The sequence below is a fragment of the Mirounga leonina genome, unplaced genomic scaffold (genome assembly GCF_011800145.1).
Source record: "Mirounga leonina isolate KUSES-001 unplaced genomic scaffold, KU_Mleo_1.0 Mir_101222, whole genome shotgun sequence".
NCBI lineage: Eukaryota > Metazoa > Chordata > Mammalia > Carnivora > Phocidae > Mirounga > Mirounga leonina.
The window spans coordinates 2111060-2137229 of record NW_023270085.1 but is presented as its reverse complement, the minus strand read 5'-3'; the positions used below and the strand labels follow the sequence as shown (position 1 = coordinate 2137229).

Genomic DNA, 26170 nt, shown 5'->3' with positions numbered 1-26170 from the left:
GCTGACCTCACTCACTTTTTCTGGAATGAGACTGCATCACTCCCTTCTGTGTTGGGCTATCCTAAATCCTTTTGTAAGGATAAAACTACTCTCAATAACACATTGATGAAAAATAAGATAACCACAAATTTGTTTCAAGTGACGCATGTTGCTACACTGTACCAACTAAGCCATGTTCCTCAGCCCAGCTTTTGGGAGTGGGGCACTGGCTGAACTCTTCAAGTAGTGCTATTGTGATTCCAATCTGAATACTGCACTTTGTGTAAAAGTGTACAGTCAGTTTGCCTGTGGAAAAGTTGGGCAGTTGGATAAAGAGAGGAGGGACATGACTTGGGCATTCATTCCTAAAACTCTGGCTTGTTCCCTTACAAGCTGTGTGACTTTGGGCCAGGTAGTTCACCTCTCTGTGTTTCAGCTTCCTCATTGGTAAAATGGAGTAGTAGCAGGAAGTCCCTCCTAGGGCTGTAGTAAGAATTAAGTGAATGAACACTTGCAGTATTTATTTTTTTTAAGATTTATTTATTTTAGAGAGAGAGAGGGTGGGGAGGGGCAGAGAGAGTCTTACGCACACTCCACGCTGAGTGTAGAGCCACACAGGGCTTGATCTCAAGACCCTGGGATCAGGATGTGAGGCAAAACCAAGAGTCAGAAGCTTAACCAACTATGCCACCCAGGGGCCCCATCACTTGCAAAGTCTTCAAAAGAGTACCTGATGCACTGTAAATGTTGCTCCATGGATGACCATCATAACTATACCAAACACCTCTCTTCAAACTCTGAACAGTCTTGTAGATGGGCTTACCTAGGCCCTCCAATAGCCTCTTCACAGGGAATTTCATTAAACTCAGTAGCCTTAAGCTACTTTACAACCCATGTGAAGGAAAGAATAAAAACCTCTAAGTGAGAGGCGCCTAGGTGGCTCAGTTGGTTGAACACTGGATTCTTGGTTTTGGCTCAAGTCACGAGCTCAGGGTCATGGGATTGAGCCCTGCATTGAGCCCCACATTGAGCCGTGTGTTGGGTCCTGTGCCAGGCCCTGCACTGGGCCAGCACTCAGCACAGAGTCTGCCTGAGATTCTCTCTCTCCCTCTCCCACTGCCCCTCCCCACCACTCACTCTCTCTCTCTCAAATACATAAATAAACCTCTAAGTGAAATTAACCAAATAATTCCTTTTAGAACAGGAACTATCTTTGCATTAGGAACACAGTTGCAGGGATGCCTGCTTAGCTAAGAAAGTAAGTGAGGCTGTCTGGATGGAGCTGAGGTGGCCTGGGACTAGAGGAAGATAGCAGTTAAACTTCTCTGCAGAAGACTAACTACTGAAGGAACTCCGGAGGATGGGAGCTGCTAAGCCAAGGAAGTGAGGAAGCCCAAGGGCCAGGCAGGAGGCTGAAATGGAAGAGAAATCTGAGTGGAACTGTCCTGAAATTCTTCTGTATAATTTACTGATAGTTAATTTTTTTATTGGTTGGCCTTGGAAAAAAATAATTTATTTTAACATGGTTTAGCATAGCACATGCTCAATTAAAAATGAAACAGCTTTCAAACCCAGAAGGTGATAAAGTGAAAGTGAAAGTTTCCCCCGACTTCATGCAGTGGTCTGATGTGTGTTCTTCCAGATCTGCTTTTACACAAACACAAACACACATGCTCTTGTTCTTTTTTTTTTAAATATATATATAAAAATTAGGTCATAGCAGGCACTTGGTTCTGACATTCTCTTTCATGTTATCTGCTGTGTTGGGATCAACTTCCTTCACTGTCTTGAACCTTCAGCAAGATCCTGCTACCTGCTTTGTGCTAGGTCTTTGGACTAGCTCCTTAATTTCTATCAACAGTTTCTCCCAGAGAAAGGAAGAAATTACTATTTTACTTTACTATATTCATTTAATAACATGATTACAACCACTGCTTATGGTGCTTTTACTCTGTCAGGCAATCTCTTTGGTGCTTTACTTAAATTCTCACATCACTTCCTCAGAACCACCCCTTGGAAGTCAATCTCACTATTATCCCATGTGGGTTTACAGATGAGACTGAAGAGGCCCAAGAGCTAAACAGGAGAACATTAAGGAGGGAAGTAAACATGTCAGTGGCAGGACTCAGACCTGTAGTGTCTATTTAAGTCTTCACAATTACGTTATGGGGACACTCTCACCACAAATGCAACTGAGGCTACAGAGTCCGCAGAGCACAATGAAGCCACTGAGAATCTACCAGTCCTCTCATTTCATAGGTATATCCCTTCCTGTAAAACACTGATGAAAGCAAGCAAGGAAGCAAAGATCTAAATGAATGGAGAGACATGCAATGTTCATTGATTGGAAAGCTCACAATAAAGATGTCAATTCTCTCCAAAGTAATCTATAGGTTTAACATAATTACTATAAAAATCCCAGCAAGATTTTTCATAGATGCAGACAAGCTTATTCTAAAATTTACGAGGAAAAACAAAGTAACTATGATAGCTAAAACACTTTTGGGAAAGAACAACAAACTGGGGAGAATTACTCTATTCAATGATAAGACTTATATAACTATAGTAGATTGAGACAGTGTGATATTACAGGAATGATAGAAATAGATCAGAGAAAACAGAGAACCCAGAAACAGACCAACACAAGTATGTCCAACTGATTTTTTAAAAGACTTTATTTACTTGTCAGAGAGAGAGAGAGCACAAGCTGGGGGAGCGGCAGGCAGAGGGAGAAGCAGGCTCCCCACTGAGCAAGGAGCCCAATGCGGAGCTCGATCCCAGGACCCTGGGATCATGACCTGAGGTGAAGACAGATGCTCAACCAACTGAGCCACCCAGGCACCCCCCCAAATGATTTTTTAAAAGTTTGTTTCTTTTGGTAATCTCTACACCCAACATGGGACTCGAACTCATGACCCTGAGACCAAGAGTCACATGCACTTCTGACTGAACCAGCCAGGAGCCCCTCCAACTGATTTTTGATAAAGGTGTAAAAAAGATTCACTAAGAGTCAAGAAAGATTCTTGTAAAAAGAGTTCTGTAAAAAGATTCAAGAAGAATAGCTTTTTCAAAAAATGGTGCATGAACAACTGAACATCCATCAATAACAACAAAAAAATTAACTTCAACTTGAACCTCACACCAGATAGAAAAATTAACTGAAAATGAATCATGGGCTTAAGTGTAAAATGTAAAACTATGAAACTTTTAGCAGAAAAACTAAGAGAAAATCTTGGGACCTAGATCTTGCCAAAATGTTCTTAGACAAGACACCAAAACACATGACATCCATAAAAAAAAAGACATTATAAACTGGACTTCACCAAAATTAAAAACTCTTGTGCTCTAACAGTTGCTATTAAGAGGATGAAAAGACAAGCTACAGACTGGGAAAAATAATTACAAACCACATATCTGACAAAGGATTGGTATTCAGAATATATAAAGAACTCTCAGAACTGAACAGTAAAAAAACCCAAATGTTTCAATTCGAAAATGAGCAAAAAAACATTAAGAGAATTGCATCAAAGAGAGTATACAGATGAAAACCAGCACATGAAAAGATGTTCAACATCATTAGTCATTAGAGAAACGCAAATTAAAACCACAAGAAGCTACCATTATACACCCAATAGAACAGCTAAAATATAAAATAGTAATATCAAATATTGGCAAAGATCTGGAAAATGGGATCTTTCATAGAGTGAAGTTGGGAATGTAAAATGGTAAAGCTCTTAAAATCATTCTGGCAGTTTCTTGCAAAACTAAACACGCACTTACCATGTAACCCCGTAAGTACATTCTTGGGCATTTATCCAAGAGAAATGCAAATACGTTCACACAAAAACCCATATGCAAATATTCATTGCAGCTTTATTCAATGGCAAAACCAGGAAACAACCCAAATGTCCTTCAGTTAGTGACTGGATAAACAAATTCTGGTTTATCTAGCCAATGGAATACTACTGAGCAATAAAAAGGAACAAGCTATTGGGCGCCTGGGTGGCTCAGTTGGTTAAGCGACTGCCTTCGGCTCAGGTCATGATCCTGGAGTCCCTGGATCGAGTCCCGCATCGGGCTCCCTGCTCGGCAGGGAGTCTGCTTCTCCCTCTGACCCTCCTCCCTCTCATGCTCTCTGTCTCTCATTCTCTCTGTCTCAAATAAATAAATAAAATCTTTAAAAAAAAAAAAAAAAGGAACAAGCTATTGATACACACAACAGCCCAGATGGACCTCAAGGGCATTTGACTTAGTGAAAAAAGTCAATTCCCAAAGGTTATGTACTATTAGATTCCATTTACATAACATTCTTGAAATGCCCAAGAGACTGAGAATAGATCAATCATTGCCAGGGTATAACGATGGAGCAGAGGGTGTGAATATAAAGGGGGTAGCAAAAGGGAGCCCTTCTGAGATAACAGAGCAGTTTTATATCTTGACTATGGTGGTTACACAAATGTATACACAGGATAAAACTCTACAGAACTGCACACACACACACACACACAAATAAATGCATGTAAAAAATGATGAAAACTGAATAAAGTCTATGGTCCAGTTAACAATATTGTACCAATATCAGTTCCCTGGATTTGATATTGTACTACAATTACATAAGATACCACCACAGAGGGAAGCTTGGTGGCAGGTACTTGGACCTCTATGCATTACTTCTGCAATTTCCTGTGAGTCTATATTTAAAAACAAAATGTTAAAAAAAAAAAAGCTACTACGGGTTTCCAGAGTTTCACAAAGTAGCGTTAGTAAATTTAATTACTAGACTCCTTTTTGTAAGTTGCTTTCCATGCATAGCTGGAGTAGTTTAAAAATTCCTCTCCTTTTGGCAAGTTTTGCAAACATGTGCTCAAATGAAGTGTACTAGTGCTTCTTTTTAAAATTCTGACAGTTAGGGGCGCCTGGGTGGCTCAGTCAGTTAAGTGTCTGCCTTTGGCTCAGGTCATGATCTTGGAGTCCTGGGATGGAGCCCTGCGTTGGGCTCTCTGCTCAGCGGGAAGTCTGCTTCTCCCTTGCCCTCTGTGCTCTCTCTCTTTCAAATAAATAAATAAATAAATAAATAAATAAATAAATAAATAAATAGATCTTTAAAATAAAATAACACAAAATTGAGTTATTTTTATGATACATTTTAAAATAACATTCTATGCACATGGTAAAAAGATATTACTAATAGTTTTTAGACCCTAAAGAGCTCTTGCTTATGTAGGTTACAGATCTACCAACATTTACTGTATTAGAAATCAAAACTGAAAATATCTAAAAATATTAATTCATCAAAAATAAGTGACTACTTAACATAAATATTTTATTAAAATAACTATTTTCCAAAATAAAAAATAATTTACAAATGTTTTATATATTTGGAAATCTCTTTAATGTCTGCCTTAATACAAGACAGTTTGCTTCTGCACTGTGATATGATTGTTTTGGTTGAAGTATATGAAAAGAAATCCAACTTTATGGAGACATGTACCTGGAAAAAGGAGGATTTCCCAGACCTTTGAAAGGGTCTCAGGTGTCAGCTGTCCCCAGAGTCATCAGACCACACTTGGAGAACCACAGTGCTGGAGATACATACTGAAATATTTACAAAGGAAATGTTAGAACGTCTGCAACTTGAATTAAAATACTCCAAAATATATACATAGTACACACACACACACACACACACACTCAATTCTCATTATATGTGGTAGTTATATTCAATAATGTCACCACAAGCAGTGAATTAGCAAATACTGAGCCACTGTTCCAAGTGAAAATGCTGAATGAGGTTCCTGCAAGCCCCTGGTCACATTCCCATCAACCAACCAATACATAACCTTGTTTCACTTGTGTTTCTCTTTAAAGACACCTTATTTTATTTTTCTTAATGACTTATGTGCAGCATTCATTTATAATAAAATACTAGCTGAGAAGAGTTTAACATTTTCCTGACCCAGGATAACATGACCTTAAATTTCTCTGCTCTCAGCCTTACAACAACGTTGTCTACTACGCTTTTTAAAATTCCATTGTTATCTCATGAATCCACAAATATAGCTGCTTTTCCATCTTTTCCACAGCTTCATCACACACAATAAATATTATTTTAGCACTTTCTGCAGTGGCATCACATATAGATCAACAAATTTCTCTTCCTAGATGTACTGCATTGTTAATTCAATATTTTTTTAAAAAAGATTTTATTTATTTGTGAGAGAGAGAGCACAAGCAGGGGGAGCGGCAGGCAGAGGGAGAAGCAGGCTCCCTGCTGAGCAAGGAGCCCAATGTGGGACTCGATCCCAGAGCCCTGGGATCATGGCCTGCGCCGAAGGCAGATGCTTAACTGACTGAGCCACCCAGGCATCCCTAATTCAATAAACTGAACTCACAGCCAACAGCATTATAACTCATGCATGAATGAAGCTTATCTCATACACGCATTTTCTCTTTAAGGTATATCAGTTTTCTTGCTGTATCAGCTACTGACCCCTGTTCACTCCCTTATGTTCATTGAGGAATATGGCATCTCAATTAATTTCTACTTCTCCACCCCCAAGTTTTCCCATTATCTTAAGTGATTTCAAGTTTCACATTTTTACTCATCTAACAGCTTGGCCTCTTATTCCCTGATCCTCTTATCTCCAATGACCTTCTTCCATAGTCATTCCTTAAACTTTGTGATCACCTAGAATTTTCTTTACCCTTGAAACAATGAACTTTAGTCTACTACTATCTCTCTAACTCATTCCCTCTCTGGTTGGGAGGGTCTGAGATGGTTTCCTTCATGCCTGGTGCTTTAGTGGGAATATCTAGAATGCTGGGCACAGCTGGGCTGTGTGCGGGCACACACGTGCACGTGCGTTCTCTCTCTCTCTCTATGTTGTCTCATGATCTCTCCATGTGATCTCTCCAGCAGGGAGATCAGACTTCTTACATGATTGCTCAGGGTTCCAAAAGACCAAGGCAAAAGTTGCAAGGCTTCTTATGACCTACCCTTAGAAGTCAGGTAGCATCATTTCCCTGCATTCTACCAGTTAAACTTATTTACAGAACCCACCTGATTCAAGAATAGGGGACAACACAGGTGAATGATTATTGGGATGAATGGTTAATAGGAGCCACATGTTAAAGCCTACCACTCCTCAATCCACTGCAGTCTGGCAACACTCCTTGTCACTCTACTGTAATCACAATCTCTGAGGTAAAGACCTCTCAGTTGTTAAATTCAATGCATACATCTCAGTACTTACTTTGCTTGCTTTTCCTGCTGAATTGGGCCCTACTGACCACTAACACTTTCGTGAAACTCTCCTCCCCTGGCTTCTCTATACCACTTTTTTTTTTTTTTTTTTTTGGCTGTGCCTTTAATTTTTTTGGCTGTTTCTCATTCTCCTAAAGTGACTCATTTCTTATGGCTCTCCCCTTAACTACTGGGCTTTGTTATCAATTCTCTTCTCACTCTGCATGTGCTCTCTGTTTACATCATCCACACCCATGGCCTTATCTATTACTTACCTACTGAGGATTCCTCAATATACATCTCCATCCCAGATCTCTCTCCAATCCTCCAGACTCATATGTACTCTGACTTGGATGGTACCTCAAATGTGGCCAAAGCCAAATTCATCTTCTCCCTTAAACTTGCTCTCTTATAGCCTCTATCCTATATTGATCAACCTTCCAGATGGCCAAGGCAGAAACTTGAAGTCGTCCCTTAAGTCTACTCTCTCAAATCCCCCTCATATACTTTGTTACCAATCCCTGACCATTCAGCATGCTATGAAGCTCCTCAATTTATCCATTCTTCTCCATCCCAGATACTAGATTTGGCAGAGGACCGAGGAGGGGTCTTGGCATGTTATAAGGATCTATAAATTGCACAGAAAGTATAGTTTACTGCAATAAACTCAAATAATGTTTTTAAAATTTTTAAAAAGATTTTATTTTTAAGTAATCTCCACACCCAACATGGGGTTTGAACTCACAACCCCAAGGTCAAAAGTTGCATGCTCTATGGACTGAGCCAGTCGGGCTCCCCTCAGATAATGTTTTTGAAAAGCAGAGGTGACCAAGAGATACCAGGATAGGGGATATTTAAAGAGTAAAGCTCCTCATGGAAAGACACTGAGCTTGGTGGTAGCAGGATTCTGCCTGTTCATAAGAAAGTTATTTTCAGCTCATGGGAAAGCGCAACTAGGGGCTTATCAGGCTTCTGAACCTGTCATCCTGAAACTTCATCATGGCTAGCTTATCTGGTTATAACAACTGCTTTTATCAAGCCACATCATCAGGAACTAACATCAGGATCCTGGGTACAATTTCTTACTACCCCACTAGAATATTCTTGCCCTGTTGGCCACAGGTTATATAAAAGTGACCAGTTTCTGGCTTTCACTAAATGACCAAGTAGCTTCTATCAAACCCACCTTCCCTCAAATTAACAATATACTCTGGACAAGACAGTAAAAAACAACTACTTGAAAGTACTGACAACCCAAAGCAGGCAGAAACTGGAAGAGAATCTATACTTAAAAGATAGGATTAGAACTAGGTGGTATTACCATTCTTTTTTTTTTTTTTTAAAGATTTTATTTATTCATGAGAGACAGAGAGAGAGAAGCAGAGGGAGAAGCAGGCTCCCAAGGAGCAGGGAGCCCAATGTGGGGCTCGATCCCAGGACCCTGGGATCATGACCTGAGCCGAAGGCAGACGCTTAACCATCTGAGCCACCCAGGTGCCCCGTGGTATTACCATTCTTTAAGGCTTTTAGCTATAGGGCAGGCCTTAATCAGTGGATAAAACTGAATCTTTACCAAAAGGCAGAATTCAGGATTTCAGCAGCTGAAATATGTGGGGGTAAAATCCTGGAATGGAGAGATCCTGACAGGTGGAACCCTAAATTCTTTGTATAAACTCTGTCCAAATCTCCGGCTGACCTGTGAACCATGAATGCATGGGGCAGTCTCCAAACATCCCCTAAAGCTAAAAGAACTGAATAGAAACTTCAGCTGCTGCTTACTACCAGGGGGACTGAGTATGGAATTTGAGTTCAGTCAAGTTAACTGCCTGTTAAAACAAACAAAAATCAATACTCTTCAGAGGGACATAATGGAATCTAGATTCTCTACAACATGTCTTCTATGTTTAGGAGACAAATCAAAATGACTGGATATGTCAGAAATAGAAAATGTGACCCATACTGAAGGAAAAAGGCAGTCAACAAAGACTGGTTCCAAGACAATCTAGATGCTGGAATTAGCAGGACTTTTTTTTTTTGATTTATTTATTTATTTGAGAGAGAGAGAGAGAAAGAGAGAAAGAAAGAAAGAGAGTGGTGGGAGGGGACAGAGGAGAGGGCAAGAATCCCAAGCAGACTCCCCACTAAGCAGGCAGCCTGCCACAGGACTCGACATGTGGCTTGATGGGAGCTCGACAGGGCAGGGGGGTGCCTCGACAGGGTTGGCTCAGTGGGGTGGGGCTTGATCCCATGACCCATGAGACCATGACCCAAGCAGAAACTAAGTTGGACACCTAACCAACTGAGCCACCCAGGTGCCACTGGAATTAGCAGGACTTTTTAAGCAGTTATTATAACCTTGCCCAAGGACATAGTGAAAAATATGTTCATAATGAATAGTGACCAGTTGCACTTCATCCAGGTAAAGATAACCAGCTTGCAGATATGGGCAACTAGTTCTAGGTCTAGAAGAAACATGACAAGCCTGGCCAGGAGCTATAGTGCCCACTGACATCACCTTAGTTCAGATACTTATTGTTTCTCATGTTGACTATTAAAACAGTCTCATAGATCACCTCCTTGCTTCTGGTTGCTATTTAGTATGACCCCCACCCCAACACACACACAGACCCTAAACACATCTACACTGATTCCAGAAATAACTTTTAAAACACAGCTTTAATCAGGGCTTTAATTGCAAGGGACAGAAACACAACTTTAATTCAAGCAAAAGAGGAAATTTATCAGAATTTTCATATAATCATAGGAAGGACATGGATGTAGGTGGGCCTCAAGGACGATTAAGACCAGAGACTTGAACACCGATAGGAATCTACTGCTCATCCTGCATGTTGATGGCATTCTCTCAGATAAGCTTCCTCCCTGTGGCTGTTAAAGGGCCTATGAGCAGTTCCTGGCCACACATCTCCCAGCTATACCACAAATGTGGGACACAATATTTTCCCCCATTTAAGTCAGAAAAAAATTGAAGAGAAGAATTCTGATTGTTCTGATCTAGATCACATGCCCATGTATCAACCAATCAAATCAACTACTATGACTGGAAGCCCTCATTAGAACTGCATGGCTGGGGCACCTGGGTGGCTTGGTGGGTTAAGCACCTGCCTTTGGCTCAGGTCATGTTCAGGCTCCCTGCTTAGCAGGGAGTCTGCTTCTCCCTCTCCCTCTGCCCCTCCCCCTGATCATGCTCTCTCTCTCTCACTTGCTCTAAGTAAATAAATACAATATTAAAAAAAAAAAAAAGAACTGCATGGCTGGGGTACCTGGGTAGCTCAGTTAAGCGTCTGCCTTTGGCTCAGATCATGATCCCAGGGTCCTGGGATTGAGTCCTGCATTGGGCTCCCTGCTCAGCAGGGAGCCTGCTTATCCTTCTGCCCCTCCCCTGCTCATGCTCGTCTCTCTCTCTCTCACTCTCTCTCTCAAATCAATAAAATCTTAAAAAAAAAAAAAAAAAAGAACTGCATGGCTGGACAGGAAAGAAGCAGCACCCACCCCTGCCAAAACAAAGGGTTTTATTTCCGGGGGAAGGGAAAGACATTGGGAAAACAGTGAAGATCTACCAGATCTCCTGTGTTCTCTATCTCAACTGGTGTTAACACCACCTTCCATGCAATCATTCATGGCAGAGTCCTGGAATTTCTCTTATAGCAGAGACTGTTAGTTGTCCTCAGTATCTCTTCTCCCCTTTCCGCCACCAGGCATTCTGCTGCTTGGAACATGAAATGTGATGGCTGGAGCTCTATCTTGTATCATGAAGGAAAGTGTCACACTGTGGAGATGATAGGACATTAAGCCCTTCAGGGTTTAACATGAAAGAGAAATGAATTTCTATCCTGTTTAATCCAGTTATTTTGGATGTCTGATAACTCACAGCTGAAACTGATCCTGACAACCCCCTCACTCACCAATGTGATCTGGCAAAATAATCTAGAAATTAAGAGTGAACCAGGTTAGAGTACATTAGAGCCAACCACCTAGGCTTGAATCTATGCTCTGTAGCTTCCCAGCTCTGTGATCCTCAGCAAATTGCTTTATTTCTCTGTACCTCAGCTTCCTCGTATATAAAATGAAGTTAATAACATTATATCATAGGTTGGTTGTGAGAATTATGGAAGATAATTCACATAAGCACTGAGAATAATGCCTGGCACATAGTAAGTGCTCAATGAGTGTTAACTACCATTTTTAATGCCTGCCAATTTTACCTACTAAAGATCTTAAAAGACAGTCCCTACCTTCACTGCCCAAGAGCCACTTTATTCTGCTCGAATGAGCCCTGTTTCCAGTCCCATTCCTCCACAGCATCCTCTACAATGTCTCAGCCTTGATTATCTAGAACACCCAGATCTGTTCAGGTCACTCTTGTTTTTTGTTTTGTTTGGGTTTTTTTTTTTTTTGAAATTTTATTTATTTATTTTAGAGAGAGAGAGAGCACAAGCAAAGGGAGGGGCAGAGGGGGAGGGAGAGGGAGAGAATCTCAAGCAGACTCCCCGCTGAGCATGGAGCCCCATGTGGGGCTCCACCTTAGGACCCTGAGGAACCTTAGGAACCTGAGCCAAAACCAAGAGTCGGATGCTTAAGGGACTGAGCCACCCAGATAGTGCCCTAGGCCATTCTTGTTTTAAACTCAGTGATGATTCCCCATTATCTACAGAATGAAGCCTTAACTCCTTAGCCTGGTGACTAAGGCCTGTGTGTGTGTGTGTGTGTGTGTGTTTTGCCCTTTTGGACAAGGCCTTTCTGAGCTTATTTCCTGTCACTCCTCCACCACCAACCACACCCTGGCTGCACTGAACTATTCTCAACCACCATCTCTTTACCTGCCTCAAAAGTGTCAACCATCCCCACTCCCTCTCTCCTGAACTCTTTCCTCTCTTGGCCTCTGTGGCAACACATTCTCCTGGTTTTCTTCCAATATTCCTGGCTATTTCTTTTCCATCTTTTTCACGCGCTTCTCATTCTACAGCCCCTTGGTGAGTGTCAGGGTTCCCTCCTTAGTCCACTTCCGATTTCACTGCCAGTCTTCTCCCTGAGTGATGGCATCCTCTGTCAGGCTCTCAAGATCCATCTATAGGCAATGACTCCCAGATCTTCACTCCTGACCTCTTGCCTGAGCTCTGAGCTTACACATCATATGGATATTATCTCCTGAAGATCAGACAGACAAACCCTTAGAATGTCCAAAACAGAACTCATCTCCCCCATCCCAAACTTGCTTCTCTTTTTTACTCTGAATCTATTGATAGTACCACCACCAGCACCCAAGCCAGAAACCTGGAACTCCTCATTCTCTCCATCTAATAAATTACCAAATGCTGCCAATTCTACATTCTCTGTAACTCTCCAATCTGTCTTCTCTTCTCTATACTCACTGCCCTTGCCCTAGTCTGGCTCTCATCCTCTCTAGCATGGACTCAGCAAGAGTCCCCTCTCTACCTCCAGTCTCTCATGCCTCCAATCCAACTGACAACCTGAGTTATCTACCTAGAATGAAAATCTTATCATGCTACTGCCCTGCTTGAAACTCTTCATTGGTTCCCACTGCCCAGACAAAATTACTACTTCCCACCCCCCAGTTGTTAAATACCTACTATGTACTAGGGACTATGCTAGGTATTAGTAATATAATGTTGACCATAAAATGGCCCTTGCCTTTTAAGGAATTTGCCATTCTTCTGTGGGAAGACAGATACATAACCACATATTAATAGCATAATGTGATAAGTCCTATGATACATTCACAGAGCATTACAGAAGCACAAGACGGAGTTCCCTGAGAGCAGACTTGTGCCTTTCTAATCTTTGTATCCCCAACATATGATAACAGATCTGATTCAGTAGAGAAGTGTTTTTGAACTGAACAGATGATCTCTGATCCTCAGTTTCTCTCCATGTAAAATGGTTCATAGCTCACATATCAAATGAATGCAATCTATGGGTCTTGTTTGGACCCTACTTTGAATAAAGTAAATGCAATTTTTAACAGTGAGACAACCAGGTAAATTTAAACACTGGCTAGATATTTTATGATGTTAAGGTATTATTACTTGGTTTTTTTTAGTGTTATAATGGTATTGTCGTGTGTTAAAAAGTCTGTATCTTTTAGAGGTATGTAAGAAAGTACTTAAAAATGAAAGAATGCAATGAAATATGAAATTTGCCTGAAAATAATCCAGTGGTGTTGAGTGGGGGGTATAGCTGAAGTACAATTGGCCACAGCTATGTTAATAATTGCTGAAGCAATAATAATAATAATAATTGCTGAAGCAGAGGGATAAAGTAAATGACAAAACTAATCTCTCAGGGTTTTGTGGCAGTTTAATGAAGTGATTATATAAAATTGCTGATATAGTGCTTGCTGTCTTAAAAAATGTTAGTTTTGCTTCTCCCCTCAGCCATTTACCTCCATCTATGGGGACATAGCAGAAGCAACAGCAAGTCAGTGGGTATGGGAATTAGAAACCCAACATCCAAAGAACTGACATACTCAGTCTCATTTCTCTCCTCTGCTCAGTAAAGATAGAGTGGCTAAGAGCGCCAAAGGGCTCCCAAGCAGCCTTGGGCAGGAATGGCAGTGCTCCAAGACCAGCAGAACACTGGGAAAGAAATCATGGTTTGAAATTTTGTGGAGGACAGAAAAACTGTTTCAGATATAAAGGAACTCTTGGATGGAAAGGGCTGATCATTTCCTCTGCTGCTCGAATCCTTGGCAATACTGCTACCTGGTGGCTCTTTAGCATATTGCTTCACCTTTCCTGGATGCAGTCAGCTCTCCTGGTTCCACACTGAAAATTCTGGAAGGGAACAGTCCCTCTCAATGAAATGTTCCTTGAACTGCTCAAAGTTGAGCATATATCATATCATATCCCTCATATCAACAATGAACAAAACTAGTTGAGCATATAAACAGAATTAAACATGTAAACAGAGTTAAAATAGCTACCTTCCCACCCACTATAAAAATAATATTTAACATTTGTTGCACACTTAATATATGCCAAGAACTTATCTAAGTCCTTTATATATATATGCATTAATTCATTTAACTCTTTTTCTAAAGATTTTATTTATTCATTTGAGAGAGAGAGAGCACGAGCAGAGGGGAGAGGCAGAGGGAGAGGGAGAGGGGGAAGCAGAAGCCCTGCTGAGCAGGGAGGCCAATGGGTGACTTGATCCCAGGACCCCGGGACCATGACCGAAGCAGAAGGCTCAGCTTAACCAACTGAGCCACCCAGGCATCCCTAACTCATTTAACTCTTAACAACAAATCCATGAAGGTTGTATTAGGTAATGTTATTATCCTCATGTTACAAATGAAGCAACAGAGGCACAGACAAGTTAGGTAAGTTGGCCAAGGTCACAGAGCTAGGAAATACTAGATAGAACTCAAATTCAAGCCTGACCTGGGTCCAGAGCCCATGCTCTAGTTAAAAAAAAATACTACTAAACCCACACCACTTCCCAATGTCTGTTTGATGATTGAATAAGTAAAAACCTTGGACCTCTGAAACCCAAGGAGAGAAAAGCTTAGGTAGTAGAATCTCCTAGTAGGAGGTTAAACTGATCAACACCTCATCCCTCTGAAGCTTACCTAGTCCCTGGAGTTGTCTCTGCTGGATCACTACCTCTTTCACACCCTTTGCCCCTTTAATGTGTTGTCTTAGATATAAACAAAAAACACTCCATGATTCTTCCTAACATGAACAAAACATGCTGGCATTTTCAAAAGATGCTACCAAATTCTAAAGGTAAACAGAACAGAAATAGGGGCACCTGGGTGGCTCAGTTCAGCTGAGCATCTGACTTTTGATTTCAGCTCAGGTCATGATCTCAGGGTCCTGAGATAAAGCCCAGCATCAGATTCCATGTGGACTGTGGAGCCTGCTTAAGATTCTCTCTCTCTCCCTCTCTCTCTCTTCCCCTCCTCCGGCTTACACTCTCGTTCATGCTCTCTCTGTCTCAAAAAAAGAAAAAAGAACAGAAATAAGGCAACGGTAGAGAGCATTCAAAAACAGTTTAGATTCTGACCACACCTATGTGGTTTCCAGGCTTTGTGCATTTCAGTATCTGGATTTGTGGCTGGACTCAGATAAAAATATAGCTGCCTTTTGGTGAGCACTCACTCTATGCAAGGCAGGGCAATGAAGAGAGAAAAAGAAATAACAAGCATCCATATTGGAAAAGAAGTAAAACTACCTCTATTTATAGGTGGCATGATCTTGTATATAGAAAATCTTAGGAAATCCACAAAAATACTATTATAACTAATAAATTCAGCAAGGTTGCAAGATACAAGGTCAACATACAAAAATCAACTGCATTTCTATACACTAACAGTAACACTCCAAACAGGAAATAAAGTTAATAAAACAAGTCCATTTACAATAGCATAAAAATACTTAGGAATTAGTTTAACAAAAGAAGTGCAAAAGTTGTATACTGAAGCAAAATAAAGTTGAAATAAATATACAGATATTCCATGCCCATGGATCAGAAGAATTAATATTATTAATATAATACTCCACAAATGGATCTACATATTCAATGCAATCTGTATCAAAATCCCAGTAGTCTTTTATTTCAGAACTTGATGAGATGATCCTACGCTTCACATAGAAACGCAAAGAAGCCAGAATGGTTAAAACAATCTTGAAAAAAAATAATAAAGTGGGAGGACTCACAGCTCATGATTTCCAAAATTACTCCAAAGCTATGGTAATTAAGATTGGTACTGGCATAGGATAAATATATTGATCAGTGGAATAGAACTAAGAATCCAGAAATAAACTCAGACCTTTATGGCCGTTGATTTTCAACAAGGGTGCCAAGACCATTCAATAGGAAAAAAAAAAGTTTTTTCAACAAATGGTGCTGGGTCACCTAGATATCCACATGCAAAAGAATGAAGTTGGACTCCTACTTCACACCATATGCAAAAGTTAACTCAAAATGGATCAAAGACCTAAATGTAAGAGATAAAAACATAAAACTAGAAGAGAACACAGGTGTAAATCTTTGTAATCCTAGATTAGGCAATGGTGTCTTAGATATGACTCCAAAAGCACAAGCAACAACGTGTAACTGAGATTTGTTTTTAGTAAAGGATTAAAGCAACCAAAATAAATCTCCCGAAAACACTCTTAGATGTAATTCCTTAATTGCTCATGTTTTGCTTCTCTAACACCTATTTGTTAGGTATGTGGGGTACCACTCACATCTCCCTTCCAGCCTTCTTTTTTTTAAAGATTTTATTTATTTATTTGATGGAGAGAGACAGCGAGAGAGGGAACACAAGCAGGAGGAGTGGGAGAGGGAGAAGCAGGCTTCCTGCAGAGCAGGGAGCCCGATGCGGGGCTCGATCCCAGGACCCTGGGATCGTGACCTGAGCTGAAGGCAGACACTTAACGACTGAGCCACCCAGGCGCCCCTCCCATCCAGCATTCTGATGGTGCATACACACAAGGATCTGATTTAATAATTTTAATGATAATAATTACAGATATAATAATAACTAACATTTATTTTTTTTAATATTTTATTTATTTGACAGAGAAAGTATGCACAAGCAAAGGGAGCAGCAGAGGGAGAGGGAGAAGCAGGCTTCCCCCCTGAGCAGGGAGCCCAACATGGGGCTCGATCTCAGGACCCTGGGATCATGACCTGAGCCAAAGGCAGATGCTTAACCAACTAAGCCACCCAGGCGCCCCAATACCTAACATTTAAACAGCACTTACTCTTTACCAGGCACCATCCTCAGTGCTTTACATATATTAACTCTGCAAATCCTAACAACCCTCTCCTCTATTTTACAGATGAGGAAACTGCAGCATAGATAGATTAAACAACTTGCTCTGGGTCATCAAAGCCTATAGAGCGTGGAGCTCAGATTCCAACACAGGAAGTCTTGCTCCAGAGTCTGTGCTCTTAATCTGGGCAAGCCCCCTTAACTCCTCAGATGGAGTGGTTCTTATAAACCATGTGGCTTAGGACTGGACTGGGGCCAAAGTGGGATTCTTACTCCCACTTCCTCTGCCACATGTTTTATTTTTTAAACAGTGTTTTATTATTTTTTTAAGTAATCTCTCTGCCCAACGTGGGGCTCAAATTCATGACCCTGAGATCAAGTAAGCAATACCCACATCCTTAAAGACTGTTGTTATCATCTGGGTACATGAATGCCTGCTTACATCCATCACTTATTATGTCAGTAAATATGTATCGAGCACCTATTATGTGCCAGGCACTGTTCTAGGCACTGGGGATGCAGCAGTGAACAAAACAGACACAAAGTTTTGTCCTCATGAAGCATACTACTTCCTCCTGCTTTTCTTCTTCCCCTTTTTGCTCCTTTTTCTCCTCCATCTAGTGGAGAACATCAAGCTGTGAATTCAGAGATCCGAGTTCTGGTACCTAGTTCTGCCACTAATGTGAAGATACGTGATCTTCACTAGCATCTCCGGGCTTAGGTGCATCACTCTACAGATCCTGAAGATGAAAACACCCATCATGGACCTACGGTGAACCCACAAATCAATCAAATACAGACTGTTTTCCAGGAGTTCACAGACCAGCAGGAAGGCCAGACATGCACCCAGATAACTATCATGCAAAACTGAAGATTGAAGGTGACAGAAAAGAGAAACAGGGCAAGAGGATGAAGATGAGAACAGGAGATTTAGGTTTCCAAAGAAGTGTTGCTGACTTTGGGTCTTGAGTGTTAGATAAGATTCAGGTATGTGTGAATGGACAGAAGTCCTTTTCAAGGTAGAATGCACCTAGAGGGCATAAGCAGATCCAGTAGCAGGAACCGGACAATCAAGGCTCCCATGGGGGAGCAGAGAGTAGTCCAGTGCGGCTGGAACACACTGAATGAGCCAAACACCAAATTCACATGCATTTTTACAATGAAACAAGAGGCTGCGACATTTTGTATTTGGCCCATAACCATGAGGTCAGTTGACAACCGTATTCAACATTCCAGTACTCACTGATTACATAATTCCAGTATGGTACTAGGACTTCTAACTTACCGATAGACTGACTTACCCAGCAAGGGCTATTTGTGTGTATAACATATAGACACATATGGAGGCTTTAAAAGTGAACCAGATTCTGCCAAATTAAAAGAATAAAACTCCTATACATGTCACTGGAAACAATATTGTTTGTGTTTTCATCTGACCTCATACAATGAGATAGAGAAGAGCAAATGTCCCTTACCCCTTGGTTACTAAGTACTGTTACCAAGAAAGATTAAAGAGCTAAGTCGTCACAGACAGTTTCAACATTAATGCCATCAAATTGTCTTACCTAAATACCTCAAATAAAGTATACTGAGGCAAACCTTCATATAACTACAGTAAAATTGAAATTATTATTATTATTAGATTTATTTATTTATTTGAGAGAGAGAGCATGAGCGAGTGAGCATGAGCGGGGTGAGCGGCAGGGGGAGGAGCAGGCTCTCTGCTGAGCAGGGATCCTGATGTGGGGCTCAATCCCGGGACTCCGGGATCATGACCTAAGCCAAAGGCAGATGCTTAACCGATTGAGCCACCCAGGCATCCCCGAAATGGTTTGTATAAATAACACATGACTGACTGAAAATGATTAGTGGGATTTTTTTCAAAGGATTGTTACCATAGGCAATTATAATATTAAATTTTGTTATTCATCAAGTAGTTTGCTAGTGTTAATATTACTCCTTTTTTCCTTAGGGAAAAAACCCACACACACTTCATTAATTTTACTCAAAAATTTCAGTTAAATAAATAGTTCAAGATCTTATCTTAAGGGATGCCTGGGTGGCTCAGTCAGTTAAGCATCTGCCTTGGGCTCAGGTCATGATCTTAGGGTTCTGGGATGGAGCCCAGCATTGCACTCCTTGCTCAGCGGGGAGCCTGCTTCTCCCTCTGCCTGCCGCTCCCCCAGCTTGTTGTGCTCTCCCTCTCTCCCTGACAAATAAATAAATAAATAAAATCTTAAAATATATATATTATTTTAAAAGGAGGTGCAAATTATCTGCAGAAGTTTCTTTTAGCCTACTGGGTAACCTCTTGTTCCACGCTTCCTTCTGTCCACTTCTGTCCACTCCGGGTCTCTGGGACCAAAGAGCCCAGCAGCAGTAGCGAAGCTAAATGCTTTGTCACTATCCTGTGTTTCCTCTACCAATTACCTTCTTTGCTCCTTTCACTCCATCCTTTTTGTTTTAACCAAAATTTCTACCTCTGATTGGATCACTACTGCTTTGCGATAAACCAATCCAAAACAGTGGCATTAAAAAACAATCGTTTTATTCTGCTCTCTGATTCTGTGGTTCAGGAACTCAGAGTACGCCAGGGATAGCTTGATTCTGCTCCATGCTGTCTGGGGCCTCAGCGGGAGACTCAATGGCTGGGAGCTTTAATCATCTAGGGGTATCTTTATTCACAGGTCTGGTGAATGTTGGCTATTAGGTGGAACCTCAGCTGGGACTGCTGACTGGAGGACTTATAGGTGGCCTCAACATGGGCCTGGACTTTCTCAAAGTATGGCAGCCTCAGGGTAGTCAGACTTCTTACAAGGCAGCTCAGGACTCTACAGGTCAACGTCCTTGTAAATAAGACAGAAGCTGCACTGCCTCTTATGGCTTCGCCTCAGAAGTCACAGGTCTCATTTCTCCCTATTCTATTGGTCAGTACAATCAAAGTCTGCCCAGATTCAAAGAGAGGGTACATCAACCCTAATTCTCAATGGAAGGGTGGCAAGATCACATTGTAGAAGAATGTGGAATGGGAGATACTGTTGTGGCCATCTTTGAAAAATTCTGCTACATTCTCCCATCTACTTCCCTTGCTTAAGTATACTCTGATCTGATGTTTTTGTTTGTTTAAGGAAAAACAACCTCAGGAGACTACTATTTTCACTGAGGCTTTTAAGTTCTACTAGAGGTTAACCAGAGTCTTTCATCCATATCGACATCCACTGCTCAATCTTTCCTCTTCAGCACATTTAACCATCTTCCTGCTATATATGGCTCCTGGCAGAAATGGAATTTGGTTCCCTACAGGCTGTTGGGCCCAGCACTGATCACTCTTAGGAGAAAAGCAGCCACTGACAAAAAGCGGCTGGCCTAGTCCTTACAGCTAGGCCTTGGTGTTCTTTTTTTTTTTTTTTTTTTTTTTTAATTCATGAGAGAAAGGCAGAGGGAGAAGCAGGCTCCCAAGGAGCAGGGAGCCCGATGCGGGACTCGATCCCAGGACCCTGAGATCATGACCTGAGCCGAAGGCAGACGCTTAACCATCTGAGCCACCCAGGCGCCCCTCTGAGCCACCCAGGCGCCCTGTAGGCCTTGGTGTTCTTGACATAAAACAATTTCAAGGGCCATTGACATCAGACAAGGCCACTATGTCATCACTGTGACAGAGACAAAAGCAAGACCACTGCATAATCAGGTCTGAAAAGAGGCAGAACATGAACTTTGACCAAACCACAAAATGACCAAACATCCTTCTATCCTGGCTAATGGCCACCACTGCTACTTTACCAACTAGCCTCCTTCTAGTTATCCTCCCTCTAGATAAGATCAACGAAGATACCCAATTATAGCATTACCCCTATATTCTGCAACTTCCTAACAGAATCCAATCCAGAGCAAAGCCTCACTTCTTTAAATCCTCCTCCAAATCACCTAACACAAGTCCAAAACCTATAATAAATCCTTTCTAACACCCTTTGAGACACCCTGCAAGTTCCCAATGATGGGCACTCTCCCTCGATGTAGTGAATAATCAACCCAACTTGTTCAACCACAGGTATATTCCTGGTGGTCTTTAGCTAGAGGGCACTGACAACTCCTCTGAGGACCTTGAAATTAGAGAACATATTTCTCACGAGGTCACTTCTGATCTGCGGAACTCCAGCTTTCAGTCAGACTTCGGATTTGGCTCTTTTACAATGCAGTTTTGGAAGACAATTATATGCATTACTCAGACTTCCAAAAGCTATTAAAATGACCATATAGTTAAAAATTATATTTATATGAGATTGAGTCCTCCAGGCTTCCTCATCGCCTTACCAAGTGCAGGAAAGTTATCATGATAATAGAGGCAATAGCTGCTCTGTCCCCATGATGGTCACAGGACCTAAGGACAACCTGGCTGCAGGCTACAGGTGCTTAAGCCTCTGCTTCTGCTGTGGGAAAAGCTAAGCAAGTATGCACCTGCCAACTGGCTTTTCAGTTTCAGATGCCAGACTCTAGAATATATTTCTGCCTCCTTCTCCTCCTTCTAGTGAGTTCTTTATTTTTCTCTAATTTATTTTACAGTTCTCACTCACTTTATGTAGGGACTCTCATCCTTAGAAAGGCAACTCCAAATAACCTCCATAGCCTTGTGGTTAAGTGCCTGATCAGAAACCCTACTCTAACTCAGGTTAGAGACACTTACTGATTTAAAGTTGTTTAGAGAATCAGCTGCAGCAACCAGGAAATTTGAATTGAAACAGTCCTATCTGAATTTGAATTGTGGAGTAATCATTTGTGTATTACATGGCCCAAAAGTCCCTTCTATCTGTCCACTCTCAGAGATTGTGAAATATTGAGTGCTCAAGCAACAAAATTAAATCATTTCTACCTAGGAATCACTTAGGACACAGTGACGCACAGTTCAAACTAACACAGGTTTGTTTTCTTTTTTTTTTTTTTCTTTTTTTTTGAGAGAGAGAGCACGTGTGCGAGTGAGGGGGAGAGACAGAGGGAGAGGAAGAAAGAGAATCTTAAGCAGGCTCCATGCCCAACGCTGAGATCATGACCTGAGCCGAAATCAAGAGTCAGACGCTTAACTGACTGAGCCACCCAGGCGCCCCTTCATTTCATAGAAAATTATACTCTCTGTAAGTTTAGGTGATTAGGTAGAGATGAGAACTGGTGTGGAGAGGAGGAATCATTGCACAAATATAATAAGTGAGAGTCTCACTGACCACCTGCAAAATTTGATTAATATTCAAGAGTCATGTATATGAGTGTTGAGGGGGCTCAGGACATGCTATCCCAAAATATGGCACCTTGGCATATTGAATGATTTAAGCTGAAGGATTTGGAAAAAATGGCAGAAGCAGAAAGCTCATTTTGACCTCCTGTCCTCTGAAACAGGACATAAAACACTCATGTGAGAGGTGGCCTCCCAGTAGCATGAAGGAAAGCGTATCTTTATCTTCGAAGACAAAGGGATGCTGAGAGAATCCTAACAGGCCTTTGCTAAGTTTCCTCCCGTTTACTATGCTTGCTTCATACTCATTATCATATTCCTCCATGACTGTCCACTCTTCATCAAACCTAGCATAAAATATTTAGGTCTGTTTCTTAGGGTCTTAATTTCCTTATAAAGGTTCCTGTGTCATATAAAACTTAAATACATTTGTATGCTTCTCTCCTGTTAGTCTATCTTTGTCAATTTAAAGACTCAATCAGGAACCCTAAGAGGGTTGAGGAAAATTTTTTCCTTCCATACAGTGTCCTGCTGACTCCCTTGGGTTGTGGATATGACAGATCCTTAGATTTCTGAAACATCCAGAGTACTGACAATCCTAGCATTTTGCTGGTCCCTACAAAGACTCATAATAGACTCAGGCCAGTGTGTTTGGACTTTTTTGGTGTTTTATGTGTGCATGTTTGGTTTTGCAGTTTTGTTTCATAACTGGCCTGGGGAGAGATTTGGGATCCAACATTGATAGGGGTCTAGAATGATTACTGTCACTCCTAAAAATGTGTCTTGGCCTTTTTTTAGGCTCATGGGAGGGGTTTGGAGATTAAGTAGAAATGTGGACTGTCTCCCTCCAAGAGCCTGTCCAGGCCATTCCCTAAAGGGAGGTTTCAAATTAAGCTTTGGCACAGTAAGATTCCTGGTTCTATCTGCACTCTACAGTGAATAAACTGATTGTTTGTTCTGAGAAGGTGGGGTTTCATTGAGGATAAAAAAAAACTATTCATCACACCTCAATTCTAGCTCCTTATACTAATCTCTGTTGATTAGATTGTCACTTTTTTTTTTTTACTTTTAAACTCAAACATAATTTATTACGAGAAATTAGGAACACTTGAGGGATTTTGGTGATGACATAAGCTGGGGTGTGAGTTCCACTGTAAATACCTAATACCTGAATATAACTGAGCAACGCATCTGAAAAGAAAATAGCTACGTTGTTTTTTAAACAATTTATGGTACAAAGAAATCTGATAACTTATTTGGGAAGAAAAAAACTGGTGCCAGCCTTGCTTTGTTTAGTTCAGGAAGATTCACCTTTGCTCCTCCATTCAAAGCATACAAATGAACAACAAAAACAAATCCATTTCATATCTACTGAGAGTTAACTCAGACATGTCTAACCTTTAGGAGTGTGTCTGGTTTTCCCTAGAGATGTCCTTTACAGTTTAATGTTAGTTCTGTTTAGACCAGTTCTCCTACTGTGGTCTCAAGAACCAGTAGCATCAGCATCTCCAGGGAATTTGTTAGAAATGTAAATTGGGGGGCTCAACCCAAGACCCACTGAATCAGCAACTCTGTGGGCAGGACCCAGCAATCTGTGTTTTAACAAGCCCCTCCAGCTGATTCGGATGCACAAGAAAGTTTGAGAACCACTGACTTCGATTGTCCGCTACACTTTTGTTTCTCTGGTAAACAAAGCAGTAGGTTTAATGATTTGGAAGTCTTAAAACATTGCTTAGGATTCCAGGTGGATGCACAATTCTGTGAACTGAATTTGCTGGAAAACCAAAGAACAGGCACAGAGACGTTTCAAATGCTTAGGGCAGAGAGGCCTTGTGTCCTGCACTGTAGTTTTACCCAGAGCTTGCAGGCTACATGTGCAAAGGGAGGCCTTGTTCTCAGGTAAGACTGATTCTCCAACAGGAGCCCTGGAAGTGCCATTGTGATGGACAACTGCTCTCACCAGGAATGAACTAGCTTGGGCCTTAAGCGTTCCTCAGTTCTCCAGGTAGCTACTGCTCCTGAACTAAATAGGCTTGGAAAATTTTACAGTTTTGCCCTACTTATATTATCTTCAAAGTATATGTCAAATCATCACATCAAAGACTGTCTCGGATTGCACCCTCAGGTAAGTTTGGTGGCCCCCAGCAGGTTTTCAAAAACACTTGATGTATCTATCTCTGTCTTCTTATATTGCCATTGACTATCTCCAAATGCATATCGTTAACTAGCAGGCTTCAAATGTCGAAAATAATGGCTAACTCCTTTCCTCATCCAGAGCCTTTAGTACAGTACCCAGCACAGACTGGGTACTTGGTAATTTAAGGGAATCAACCCATCAAAAGTAAAATCTGAAACCAGGGATCCATTAAAATCATTCCATAAAATCATCCCGTATAGGTACGATTCATAGATGCTGGTGTCCAGCTTTTCCTTCCGTTCATCTGTTCGCCGCTTCCCCCATCTCCAAGTAACCAGGATATTCACGCGTCTCAACAACAGCACTACGCAACACATTACACTTCCCTCGCCGACACCTACGCAATCAAGTCTCGCCGCTGGTCCGTCAACCTGTCAGTTCCCCCTACTCCTCATCCCCTCTCACTTCCGTTCCCCTTTCCCTGCGCGGCTGGAGGCAGGATGTACCTATGCCTTCAGCCCAAAAGAAGTGCTTACAAACCTCCACCTCATCCGCTCTCCAGGCAGCTGCCGACGGCCACTGCCTTGCGGCCCCGGACACCAACTGCGGCGGCATTAACCAGATCCCAGCTTGCCGTGACCTTCACTACGAGTCGGTCATAATAGAGAGACACACAGGATATTTCCCAGGAGCCCACGGGGCGACGTAAAACGGGGTTCCCACAATCCTCTTCGCCTTCGTTTCCCCCATCCGTTCTCCCCCCCGCAAAAAAAAGGGGGGGGGGGGGTCAACCATTAACCCTTTCGTGTCTGAGCTCATTGTCCCATCGACGCCTTCTTGTACGCGGATTACTTTGCTGGGAGATACAGGTAACTTATCTGGTAAAAGAAATAAAAGACCAGGCCTGTCCTCTTAGTCATAGTCATCTATTGAACATTTTCTCAATTTGCTTGTAAATTGACCTGTAAGTTTACCGTTTTTAAATAGGAGCTTAATTTACTTGTTCACAACCTGAATAGTTCATAATGATGCCTTTAAGCTTCCGGACCAGCCGAAACTCCAACTTTATAGTTGATGATTGTTCACCTTGAACCTGTGCCCTTTCTATCCTACGTTCCCCATCTCCTTTGGTTTGACGTTTAACTGCTTACCTCAATGGTTAAGAGCAGGTACTTTCTAAACCTGGCTTTCTGGGTTTGAATCTCACTATACAACCGCGGAATCTTGGGCAAGTGATTTAAGCACGCTATTCCTTGGCTTCCGCATCTGTAGGATTGATATAAGAGTAGTACCTACCTCTAGAGTTGTAGTGAGAATTTTATAAGTTCGCATGTGAGCAGCACCTAGAACATTGCCTGGCACAGAGTTAAGCAGTATATTGAAATAGAAATGTTAATTATTGACCTTGAGGGTGATGTCATCTCAGCTAAGGCCTTCTAGCTAATAAATACTAAATGATAATAACGATTAACGTGTGGGCATCTATGGACCAAGTACTATATTAATTGCTTTAAACCCATTTTGTTGGGTTTTTGTTGTTGTTGTTGTTGTTGTTTAATCCTCGTAATTATTGGTGGTAGTTACAAATATTATCCTTCCCTTTCCTCCTCTTTGTTTTTCTAAAGCAGCTAAGAAAATTCAGGTCAGTGAGATAGCAGATAACACTGTAACTTTCCCGTGGTCACAGAGTCAGTAACAAATAGAGCCAAGACTTAAACTCAGATAAACTCAAATATATATGTCCCTTTCAAATATCACTGAGAAAATGGCAATAAAGTATTTTTGAGTGCTCTTTTTTCCCCTAAGAATTGCCTCAATATCTGTGCA

At 41.4% G+C, this 26170-nt stretch overlaps 1 protein-coding gene across 1 annotated transcript in view; it reads left to right on the top strand.

Moving 5' to 3' along the window:
• The window catches only part of ZCCHC18 (zinc finger CCHC-type containing 18), a 37423-nt gene extending 12418 nt beyond the window's left edge, over nt 1-25005 (top strand). The window contains 1 exon segment of the mRNA XM_035006921.1: nt 24604-25005. Within this exon segment, the coding sequence (XP_034862812.1) occupies nt 24604-25005 (402 nt within the window).
• Nucleotides 25006-26170: the final 1165 nt, after the last annotated feature.